Genomic DNA, 12,907 nt, shown 5'->3' on the forward strand with positions numbered 1-12,907 from the left:
CAGTTGGATGACTGGTGTGGCAGGGAGGACAGAGAGAGGAGAGCAAAAGAGAAAATAGAAACTGTAAGAGCAACTAAGCTAGATTAAGGGAGGATATATTTATGTTAAATAGACAGGTCAAGGAAAGAGAAAGTGAAAATTGTGGACAAGGTGAGTTGTGTGGACAAAGGATGTACAGAGACAGTTTGACCGAGTGAAATGGAATCGAAGAGACAGAGACAAACTTGGGATTATCAGTAACGGATCATTAGAAGTGGAGTTTCTCCAACATGGACTAAACTGGGAGTCTGAACACGTACATACACACGCATAGGCCCACACAGGCACGCACGCACGCACGCACACACACACACACACACACACACAAACACACACACACACACACATTCACATTTGATTTCCTGTTGTGAGCCATCTTGGCAGTGGACAGGTGACAGTATGCAGGAGTCTCCAGGTGCCATGGGTGTAGATGGCAGCTACGCCAGCAATGTTCCAGCCTTTCTCACTAAGCTGTGGACCCTGGTGGAGGATCCAGATACCAACCACCTCATTTGCTGGAGCGCTGTGAGTCAGTCCTCAAATCCTACTGTACATAATACTGTAGAAACTCTGTTGGAATTTAATTATCTGTTTACAAAAAAAAACTAACTCTTAACCCTGAATGTCTTCCATAGTTACCACACTGTTGTGTCCATCATCTGCCTTCTGTTCTCCAATAAGCAACAGCACATTTAGATCAAATAATTAGAAAACATTAGCTACTGTATCACACAAGGCATTTATAATAAATTGTGACTTGGAAGTTTTTCCTCGCCACTGTCGGACTGTTGCTTGCTCTGGAGGAGACTACTAGAACTGTTGGGTCCTTGTAAATTCTGGAGTGTGGTCTATCTGTATAGTGTCTTGAGATAACTGTTGTTATGAATTGATACTATAAATAAAATTGAATTGAATTGAATTGAGTAAATTATACACAGTATTTACAGGGCTTTTTTCAGCAACAGCAAGCAAACAACAAACATTTTAGGGATAATGAACTTGAACAAAAAACTACACATTTACTGTTAAGCTTAGCTAGCTTACATTACTTGTAACGTTAACCTTGCTAACAAAACTGCTAAAATTGCTAACATTACTTCCATACCTGTTCAACTTGCCAACTAACAACATTTACCGTTGACTTTAGCTAATGGCTACTTGTTTAACCTGGCTAACAAAACTGCTACTTCCATACTTGTTCAGCTTGATAACTAGCTACATTTATCGTTGATCCTAGCTAGTACATATTTGTTTAACCTTTCTAACAAAACTGTTACTTCCATACTTGTTTAGCTTGCTAACAACTCACTTGTTTAGCATGCTTACTCAAGAAGCAGAATAGCCCCAGAGAAAAGGAAAAGCTTTACCCACAGGTTTATTTTGTATTTTATAATATTCTAAAATGAATATGGTTTATCATATAAACACATAAAAGCCAATTGATGAAGCTAGTGTTTGTGGCCTGTGCTTTTAGGGCAGCTTGTTTTAAAGTTTCACAGCCCTGATAAACTCCTGGTAAGTTGTGGTCTAGCAGAGGGACAAGGTCTACAACAGTGAGTGGAAGAAGTACTCAGATCATTTACTTAAGTAAAAGTACCAATGCAGAAGAAAGCAAAAGTGCAGTGTCATCAGTTTAATATACATAAAGTATTACTTTACCCACTAAACCCCTGTGAATAATATGTCCTTATTGAGGAAGTTTGCATTAATGTGTACTGATGTAGCTCGACAAGTTGGAGCTAATTTAATGACCTTATGTCAGGTAGTTTGTCCAGTGGTTGCCCACCTTGGGTACGGGCCCCTTTGAAGAATGACAAAATAAATCTGGACTAGGAAAGAAGAAACATTTGTTTAGTGTTTTGTGAAATACTGGATCATTTTACCTCTTCAGGCCTACCAGTGTTTAACCATTTGATAAGTTCAGAGGGGAAATCCCTCTTTGGCAGAACTGCTGGCACCTTGTAGACACTAGAAATATGAGAGATTTGGGACTTCTGTAAGAGATCCCAAAAACAAATGGGATCATGTAAAATCCTATTTCTTTCTTTTACCCTACTTTAGAGTTTTATCTGAACACCTGTGTACAGCCTGTCTGATGAGGTAAAAAAAGATGAAAACTACCAATTTACAACAAGCTTGTACTTATGAAGATTTCCACAGTTTTTTTATAAATGATTATATTCATGGTTGGTTACCCATTTATTCTTGACATTTTACAGTTTTCTACAGTAATGGAATATCACAATACATATATAAAAATCCCACTTTTTTTGTTTGTCAGGTTGCGAGTCTGCATTTACTGTAAGCGTGGGATCTGTTTAATTAGTTTTTATCCTCTGCAAAAGTATTGTGCTTTATTTGGGGTTAAAATGGCATTGTGATGTGACACTTAAATTCTACAATCAATTCAATTCAGTATATTTAAGAATTGGACACTGCAGATGAATAAAACACATCATTATACATGGATTGAAAATGCCAGAATTAGCAAAAAGGCTATTTTTCATTAGTGGTCCTTTGACCTCAATTTGAAAAAAGGCTTTTTAAAATGCAAATAAGCAAGAAAAGAACTTAGCACGACACGGCACAGAACTAAAAACATTACCAACCAAACAGAGCACAAAGCCGAACAACACCATTAGCATTTCACTTTGGCCTTTGACCCAGAGTAAGCAGCTACATGTTCAATTGTGTGACATAATAGAAGTAGTTAATCATTGTATAACTATTTTAAAAATGTATCATTTTGGTGAGTGAATTGTGTTTAAGTGTTGCTTAGATGAAAACAGACCACGCGTGGGTTGTCTGTGTGTATCTCTGTCCTCTGGAATGAGTTGTGAAGGATAAGATGTGTGTTATAAAGACCAGGCTACAGTGATGAACAGCTAGAGGACAGCTTCTCAGTTCTTTTTCAGTAGACAAACACAGACAGATACTCTTCAGTCTCGTGACATGTGTAGTTAGAGTGTGCAGCATCAGCTGTTGCATTGTCAGACTGTTAGTAGGCAAGTGAGCATCACCACATAAGGTGAAAGCAACGTCTATTTAGAAGTGTCTAAACTTTATACATTTCCCACCTCTTGTACAAATGGGTTTTGCTATCTCCCGATGTAAAGAATTTACAGTACGTTACACAATACAGATTTTCAGATTAAAACAGAACAGTTGTTTGGTAAGACTGTAACATTGGGAGATAGAGACAGAGCATGACTTATCATTGAGAGAGAGAGAGAGAGAAAGAGAGAGAGAGATAGAGAGTCTGTTTAATTGGCTGACTGAGCTGAATTTGTCTGTTGATGAATAGATCCTGCGCTCTGGTGAAAATAAGTTACCTTCTTCCTCCTTTCACCACTTAGGAAGCATGATTTCACATTTCACAAAATATGCATATTTATGTATTGCAGGTTTTCTGTAATTTGATGTTTAAATATGCAAATCAGGTTATGTCTAATTAAACATTCGATAATTTGCATATATTTTGAAGCGAAAAAATCTTAACATTAAAAAAAATAAGGTTCAAAACTCTTTTTGCATTTTGTAGATTTATTCAATGAATATACATTTACAGAGGGGATCATGACTATTTCCTTTTGCTTAATCATAAAATACTGCCAATAGCCTTGAGAAATGGAAACTTCAGACTGAGAGAACACAAACAGCCTAGTTTCCCCAAGTTAGTTTACCGTCTACGTATCCATGCCAGCAACATATGTTGGGCCCTCTACCGTCTTTTCAGCTTTTTGGCAGAGCTTACACTTTTATGGCTCCACTTTGCACTGGCAAAATGGACACTATTGGCTTCTGAGATCCTAACCCTGTGGTCATCCTTCACTGACAGTTACAACTGTGTTCTCAAGCCACAATTTCTCCATCACAGCCAGCATGGCAGAGGCACCCTCATTGCATATATAAATACCCATACTGGCTGCAGCCTCAACCCTGCTTTTCCCCACACAGAATGTTTTTGGACATCGTGCCGATTTGACCCAGTTGAGGCATGCGTTGGCATTCTGGGTTGCTGCATGCGCTTGAGCAGGCTGTCACTGGATAACCGGTGATACACAAGGATGAGCTTCTGACCCACCTCCCGTGATAAAAAGTTCCCTGTGTGCAGCCTATGGCTCTCTGGCTTTTCCCCCCATTCTCCTCCGCTCTCCTGTAGCAACACCAGGATGGATTACACCTAGCGTGCCACAGGGGGGCTATTTAGAATAACCAATTCTAATTAGAATATTCTAAATGCCCCCCTGTAATAATTCCTGTCAGTGAGCTTACCCTGACCCTTAGCCACCTAACTTACATTTAGCACTCGGTTTCCTAAGCGCTGTGCCCATGTGCTTGTGAGTGTGATTTTTGCAATCAAGATTGACTATTTCATGCCCAGTGTATAGGTGGAGCGCACCCACCTCCTTGAATGCTGCCCTGTCCCCTGACTGATCCTGACTAAAGACAGGCTCAGTAACCACCAACTGGGTCACCAACAGTGATGCACTTCCTCCTACACTGTAAAAAAGTATCTTCACTAAGATATTTACACCTTGGAAAAATAGCCCAAAAATAAAACTTCCCAAAGTTAAAACCAGAAAAGAAGCTGGAAGTTCTCCTAGCACAAGGGACAGCAGCTCCACTGGCAGCTAAACATGGATCTGCTAGCCACAGCCTGAGGGACTCACAACCACTTTAGTATTATATAGTAATTGTGTTATACAAAAACTGTAACTGTTGTGTATTGTAATTGTTTTGTAATATAGTTTTATTGCGATCAGTAAAGTATAGTATATTTGTGACACCTATGTATTTAATATATGACTTGTGATGCACACACATTACACGCCACATCATTCCGGAAGTCGCGTAGATGTGTACACTTTGCCTGTCTGTATCTTCTTTGCAGGGACGGCACACTGCAAACTGCTACAGAAGCCATAATTCTGATGATTAATATTAACTTTAAGCCCTGTCCCTGCTTAATTAGGACAAATTAAACCACCGATCACGATTGGTTGCTACTAAAAAAGGACCATATTTAGATCCGACAAAATTGTAATGAAGAGAGAGATCTTTCTAACGGTATATGACATGACAGGGTGCAGAGAGCAATTGTGGGGCAGCAGAATGATTTAGAACGCCAACTTTTGTTTAATTTAGGAGAAATCTAAAGAGGCAAACAGACAAACTGTAGTAAAATAAAGACCAAATGTGTATTTTCACCACAAGTCTGAAAGGAGACATGTTATTGAAGATAAATAGCCCAAAATCTCAAAATTGAGCAGTGAAAAGTAAACAATGTTTTTGCCTGGATTCTTAACATCCCTTGAGAATTCACCCTTTTTAGTAGAGAAGTTAATCATGTCAAGAAGGGAAGATCCCAAATGTTCCCAAAAAGTTGCATAGACTTCCAAGGGAATCCCATCAAAGCCCGGTGATTTTACTTTTTGCATACTCTGTACTGCCACTCTTAATTCTTCAGTAGTAATCTATTTGTCCAAGCTAGCTGATTCCTCTGCTGACAACTGAGGCAAGTCAAGCTGATTCAACCAGCTGTCACGGTGGGATTTATCCAAAGTAACCTCAGATTCAGGGACGTGTACAGGTACGGGCTATTTTTGTCCGGGCAACTGCCCGTTTACCCTGATTGGCTTAGCTGCCCCTCTGATGAAAGAGCCTAAATACATTTTTCTTTCTTTCTTTTTTAATTGTTTTGCTGTGGTGGCTTCAATCATTACTAAAGCTAAATCCCATTAAATAGCTATATATCCTCCAATCTTGCCCTCAGCGATGCCTTCGGCCCCCAGTTACGTGACTTTGTTTGTATTCTCACACACGGAGTAGCGCAAATGAAAGAGGGAAAGCCAAGCCTTTCTGCCTTCACGTACATTTTTCAAGATGATGACAAACGCCCTGTGAAAAGTAGCCAAACAAATCCACTTGAGCTTCTAGTAATATACAGCTTCAGCTTGTAACGTTTTCCTCAAATCGAGCAGCATTGCCTTAGCTATGGTAACGTAAAATGCTACGTTTTCAACCAAAGGTGATGACAGCTGTAGCAGCAGTAGGCTGACGTAGCTACGTTGCGTCCGTTAGTGTGCGCCCTTTAAAAAAAGAGAAAGGTACAGATTTGATGGTCTTGGCTCTTGAATCATGCTGGGTTATACGTGAAAGTGAAAGGCGCCTTATTTTGTTATCAGCTGATACATTAAGGTCCCAATTGATTAATGTAATTAACCTAGTATTTAAAATATATTTGCAACTTTGCAGAGCTGACTAAAACTGCCAGCAGGCCAGCTGTGAGAGAAGTATTTAATATTGTCAAGCGACCATTTTATGTGAAGTAGGGCTTCTTTATCAGAAGCATTTTCTTTAAGTTGGAGTAGGCTAATAACTAATTAAAATAAATGTTTAATTTAATAATAGTTACACAGTAAATTGTTAGTGTGCCATGTATAGCATTGTGAATTAGTTATTATTTTATGTATATCAAAAGCTCCAGTTGAGTAAAATACATTTATTAGTTGTAGTGATGTTGTAATTGTTCTTTATAATATATACACACTTAAATATTATATATGGTGCCAATTGCCAAATGATAACATTAGTCATCTCAACCAGAATCATTGAGGGCAGCCACAGTCTAAAGGTCAACTGGCAGCACCAGTGTCAGTGTTCAGGTTTTTAGTAGTAAAAAGTACAGTATACTGAATAAGTTACTTTATTCAGAGTCTAATCATTCTATTCTAGATGAGGCCTAGCACACGTCTCCAGACCATAGAGGGAGGGAGAGACTGCGGAGCATCACTCAACGAATCAGATAGAGCTCTGCATAATCAGTGTGGTGAATGTTCCTATAAAAAGGCGATGTCAGTAAAAGCGCAATAAGAAAAAAGATTGATGCTGCAGCCAATAGTCTTCTTAACTTAAAGGTACATTATACTATAGAACTTCTTCAGACTTATGTTTCTTTGGAGACATCTCCATCTTTGAAGGCTGAACGGGTGCAGAGGCGCTGCCTTTTGTCCAGATTAGAGCAATGGCCCCTCCAAATGTCTGTGCACAACCCTGCTCCTTTTCATACAGATTGGAATCAAATTTAAATGTAAATGGATGTTCTTATATAGCACTTTTTTAGTCTCAACGACTACTTAAAGCACTTTTACATAGTACAGCAACCATTCGCTGTTCACACACATTCATTCAAGGTGGCCGAGGCTTGCGTACAAGGTGCCACTTCCTCATCAGATAAACACTCACACACATTTCCATATTTATGGTGCAGCATCGGGTGCAACTCGGGGTTCAGTGTAATATAAAATGGAAACTGGTTTCGGGGAGAATAAAACTACTCTAGGCTGAGTTTTAGGGTAAGTTACCTTACCAAAAAGGCTGAGGATGCTGCAAATTTTGCTATAATATGAGGTAACACTTACTACAATAAGGTACACAAAAGATAGGTTAATGATAGTTAATGATAGGTTACTGTTTTTTAGAAAGTAACCAATGATTAGTTGTTTTTCAGAAGGGTAGTTACCCTTTTTCAAAAGGGCAGTTACTCTTTCTCCAAAGGGTAACAAATAATTAGTTACCCTTTTCCAGAAGGGTAGTCACTGTTTTTCAGAAGGGTAATTTCAGTTTTTCAGAAAGGTAGTTAGCCTTTTTCAGAAGGGTAGTTACTGTTTTTCAATAGGGTAACAAATGATTAGTTACTGTTTTCAGAAGGGTAGTCACTGTTTTCAGAGGGGCAGTTACTGTTTTCTATCCTGGCCGGAGACACACATTCATATGATTTGAGTTGCATTCAGGTCATCACAGTTCCAAATTAAAAATATAAGAATACCCATTATTATTAAAAGCTGTGTTCTAAATGAAAGTAGATGTGGGAATGCTACTGCCTTTCACTTCATTAAATCCAAACAACAATGCATCCAAAGTTAAGTCTCTTAACACACAGAACATGTAAGACACATAACAAAAACAATAAGACAGTGACACAAAAGGGAAGGCAAGAGTACGAGGGTAGTTACCTGGTTGTAACTGCAACTAATTCCACTAAATTCACTTTTTTAACTTAAAAATGTTACTTTAAAATATGCACATTTTTTGTGTTCTGTCTACAAAAACAGGAAATAAAAAGCACAAAATAGCAAGCACAGTACACAATGTTGAGTAGTGTTCTAACTAACCTATGGAGCGCAGGCTGTATTAAACAGGACAGATAAACAGACAAACCAATAGTCCGTGTTCATCAGGCAGTTGTTTTAATCCTGATCTTCATCCATGGATTGCTCTGTGATAGAGTCCGGCCGTCTCCGCGGCCACAATAGGATGGGGCGCAGACGGCCCCACGTAATCCTCCGCATCCTTAGTGGAGGTGAAAGCTCTGTACTGGCAGCCTCCCTTGATCTTCAGTGTTGCCGGGTAAAGCAGGAAAATCCAGACCCTTGTCTTGTGCTGAATCCATGGTTTGGTATAAAGTTGCTGTAGTCCTGGAAAAAAACAAATCTTTCTGCCCCCGACAACAAGCGGAGATTTCCACACAGCCTGTAGGACCACCTGCCTGGTTGTGTAGCAGAGGGCATTGGAAATCAATGTGCAGTTAGTAGTGGCGTTCTTCTTTGGGCCTTCACTGTAAATTTGGTGGGCTCTCATAATCTTGATAGCCACTTACTAGCCCTTTTTTCAGCCCGACGATGCGGCTGTGGCATCTTTGGTTTCTGCTAGCTTCACCTTCAGCTCTTGAAAAGAATGGCCATGGCTGTCAAGAGTACTTGAGTGGCTTTTACAGTAGTTTTTACATTTTCCACATCAGACCTCCAGTAGTGCCTCTGCAACGGCATCCATATTTCCGCAATAGGGTTTGTTTTTGTTTGCAATTCTGCTTTAAATGACTATCGAGCACAAAGCAATAAAATATCAGAGTTTGAACCATATAACGCTAGCCTAGAAATCTGCACCCACCCTAGTGGCTGCAAATGTAATTTTCCGCCCCTCGGAATGAGCCCTGCCAATGGTGAGTTCCCAGACCAAACATCTTGATGTGGGTCTGGCTTCTCAGGCTAATGTAACACAACTATTTGGCAAAATTGGGCCAGAAGCTATACCTTAAGCCGCCATGTCTGTTGAGCCAATCACTTGACCCTCCTAAACGTTTAAAAAAAACAAAAAATGTAAATAGGTCATGAACAATGGTTTCCTTGTGTTTTCAGTCACACTGAAAACAACAGGCTGAGTTACCAGACAAGTCAAGTGTTGTGTCATGTTGATTGTAAAGTAAAATATTTCACTAGAAATGGACCCAAAAGAAAACCTTGAGCCATCATTTACAGGCTCCGGGGCTCCGTCTCGACTATAAATGTTCCCTCTGTCGACACTGAATGTGATTTGAGCGGAGATGTTGTAAACTTACTACATTCCTGATTGTTCTCACTTTCAGTCTGGGACAAGTTTCCATGTGTTTGACCAGGGACGCTTTGCCAAGGAAGTTCTGCCAAAGTACTTTAAACACAATAATATGGCGAGCTTTGTTCGACAGCTCAACATGTGTGAGTACACTCTTCTTCTTCTTTTTGGTGTCTTCTCTTGTCTTCTCTTCCCCTTAATTCCAGAATGCATTTATACTTTGTGTGTTTGCTCTTTTTGTGTGTGCATCAAGATGGTTTCCGTAAGGTGGTGAACATTGAGCAGAGCGGTCTGGTGAAGCCTGAGAGAGACGATACAGAGTTCCAACATCTGTACTTCCTCCAGGGACATGAACACATGCTGGAACACATTAAGAGGAAGGTATGGACACACACAGAAAAAATGCAACTATACACAATGTCCCAATAAGCAAACTAACCAGAAAGTCTATTAACCCTTGTGTTGTTCTCGTGGGTCAAAATTGAAAATCTAAATGTTTTTGTTTTTGTTACTTACACATTTTCTGATGTTTTTGTCCCTTTTTTGGGCAGATTGGATTTTTCACTAACATTACTAACACCAAGTTATTACCACTAGTTTTTTCTTATTTTTGAAATTGATGGTCAAATCTCATTCATAGGAAATGATTCCTAATTTTGAAATGATGAATTAGTTTGACTTATTTTAGAGGAACCTAGGTTGATAGATAATCACAGACCTGTATATGTCAACGTTTAGTTAGGATTCTTACTTATTTTCAAATGCTATAAAATTGAATGTTCAAAATTAAATCAAAGCAGTGATCAAGTACTTGCAATTGTACTTGCTTTTGGGTAATTTGGTAAAAAGAAAAAAACATATTTCTGAGATAGAAGATTTGAAAACAGTAGAAAACATTAACAAGGACAACAATAAGGGTTAAAATAATGTACACAGATTTTGTATTTACATTGCTGAAGAAGTCTTTAATTGGGAATTGTGCAACGGAACACATTTACACTAGTGTGGTCCTTTTAAAAGTGAAAGTTACCGGTCTCTGAACACATGGTTTCTGTCACAGTATGTGGATAGTTGGCAAAGACGTGTGTGGAGTAGCTTAACAAACGCAGCAAAAATTACTTGGTAGTTTTTTATTTTCAATAATCTAACATGATTTGTGTTTTGGAATGTAATCAAGAGTAACGCATCGTCTACCAAAAGACAGTAACATGTGATTTGTAAAAATGGAATTTCGGACAGGAAACGTAAGAGAGTACCAAGTTAGACGGAGCTATACAGGCTAGTGGCTCCCTTCTGTAGGCAGACAGCTAGGTCTTTAGCGGTATCTGTTCTTCCCTTGTCGGCACACTGCACAGTAGGGATTTAATAGAGATTTATCAAAGTAAAATGAGTTCATTGAGCAGAGGTGTGTGGATTATACTAGGGATGAGCTAGTACAGCATTATCTGTATCTGTATCTGTATCTGTTTACCACATGAATTATCTGTATCCGGATCCGTACTCGGACTGGGCGGGGCCTAAACCGGAAGTGGTCAGATTTAAACCGGAAATGGGTCGGGCTCTCTTGAAATGTGCGGGGCTTTAACCGGTATGTTATTTAAGCATGCAATTGATATGAGTTGATCAATAATTTTAATACTTATTGCTGATTGATATTTACATGACAGCATCAAGCTTCAGCTCAATGGTGTTGTCATGGTAACAAACATACAACACATGCCGTTGCAATTATGAAGTAAAATGTAATGAACAAGAGTTTTCATACTCAATATAACTTTCTTTTTGTAACTTTTAATTTTGTTTTGATCAGTGTGATTTTTTTTTTTTTTTTTCTTTTTTTTTTTTTACACCAGGTGTGTGTGTGTGTGTGTGTGTTTGTGTGTGTGTGTGTGAGTAAGAGAGAGACACAGAGGTAGAGTGGGCGTGGGGCAGCTGACAGTAAAAAAAATAATAATCTCCGATGGCAGAGACGCATCAGGAGTTGCATTTAAACCGAGCAGCATGACTGAAACCCACGTTCACCAGAAATCTACTGGTTACTATGTAAGTACTATAAATCGAAGTTAAAAACAAACCTGAAGCTGATGAAACCCTAAACGTTAAGGGAACAGACCCGCAGACCCGATTGACTGCCTGCCTGACGGAGCGGGAGAGAGCGAGAGAGAGAGAGAGAGAGAGAGCGAGAGAGAGAGAGAGAGTGGCCGAGGGAGCGCATTTCTCCATGTTGTGTGTGTGTGTGAGATTGATCCGAGCGTGTTTGTAGGCGGGGGGGTGGCGCTGTGATTATCACAGAATGCTGCGTGGCCAGTTAAGGAGTTGTATTCAATCCGAGCACGGATATTGACTCATATTACTCGTAAAATACTTGTACTCGGCAAAAGTGCTTTATCCGTACCGGATACTCGTTTCAGCCGGATACTCGGATCACCCATAGATTCTACTTTCCTTTTTTTCTTTCTTAAATCACAATTTGTTGTTGGAGCAAACATCTACATTTTGTTGAAATGTTATTGTAAATTGTAATCTTAATTGGCGTTAGATGACTGGCTGATTGAATCTATAAGTCATGGTCTATAAGTCCGGTACCACCGCGGTAATGGTGGCTTGTCTACTCTGCAGCGTAGGACCTGGATTTATCTATTAGACACAGTGGCATTTTGAGCTAAATGTTAACGTCACCATGCTGACAGGCTCACAATGACAATGCTAGTCACGCCTTGCCAGACCTTCCTTCCCAGCGCTGCGGATGAGGTTCTGGCTAGTCCACACAGTCTTCCGGCAAAACGTTCTCTGGTTTATTGGCATTTCTTTAAACCAATCACAATCGTCATGGGCGGCGCTAAGCGCTGGACGGAGCCAGCGTGGACCATGTGTGCGTTCAAAAGTTGTTTTAGTCGTGTAACAGAAAACTCAGATTAAACACATTACACCTGATACTGATGGGAAACATTTGTTTTTGCTTCTCAAAAATGTTGACTCATTGATTTCACTAGATGAATAGTGAAAGGATTACCAAAGTTATTACACTTAGCCACAAGGGGGTTACTTTGCACGGCAGCTGTATTGTCACGATATTACAAGATCACATGAGAATTGTGAGATCACGTATCAAACGCAAATCCATCTTGTCAGGCTTCAGAACGAATTAAACAGCACCCGGTGTGTGGGACAGCCGCAACTGTTTGTTCAACACAAAAAGGAAAGTGCCTGCCCCTTTCCAAGCAGTCTACAACAACAACTTCTCCAATGGTTCTGGGGAACAAACCATCTGGAGCGTATGATTACCAAGATATCTATCGCACATAATGACACACTTTACAAAGATTTCTTAAAAAAACCAAGTGCCAAGAATAAGAAATTATACAGTAATTATAGGAATAAACTCACACATATAATTAGTAAAAGTAACCATTATTCATACCTCATTCAGGCATCCAAGGGTGACTCTAAGAAGTCTTGGAAAGTGCTAAATGAA

The 12,907-nt window shown here is 39.5% G+C and overlaps 1 protein-coding gene and 1 long non-coding RNA gene across 3 annotated transcripts in view; one reads left to right on the top strand and one right to left on the bottom strand.

Annotated features, from left to right (window-relative positions):
* Window positions 1-12,907, top strand: part of hsf4 (heat shock transcription factor 4) — a 30,050-nt gene continuing 17,143 nt past the window's right edge. Inside the window, exons 1-3 of one of the 2 annotated variants that reach the window (XM_034880355.1) lie at window positions 1-564; window positions 9,467-9,575; window positions 9,686-9,813. In XM_034880355.1, the coding sequence (XP_034736246.1) occupies window positions 439-564; window positions 9,467-9,575; window positions 9,686-9,813 (363 nt within the window). In that variant the 5' untranslated portion in view covers window positions 1-438. The remainder of the gene's footprint in view (window positions 565-9,466; window positions 9,576-9,685; window positions 9,814-12,907) is intronic. The other variant, XM_034880354.1, reaches the window with a different exon arrangement.
* Window positions 3,677-12,907, bottom strand: part of LOC117949810 — a 21,786-nt gene continuing 12,555 nt past the window's right edge. Inside the window, exon 3 of the long non-coding RNA XR_004657744.1 lies at window positions 3,677-3,760. This is a non-coding gene — a long non-coding RNA (uncharacterized LOC117949810). The remainder of the gene's footprint in view (window positions 3,761-12,907) is intronic.

Source organism: Etheostoma cragini, chromosome 8, assembly GCF_013103735.1.
Source record: "Etheostoma cragini isolate CJK2018 chromosome 8, CSU_Ecrag_1.0, whole genome shotgun sequence".
NCBI lineage: Eukaryota > Metazoa > Chordata > Actinopteri > Perciformes > Percidae > Etheostoma > Etheostoma cragini.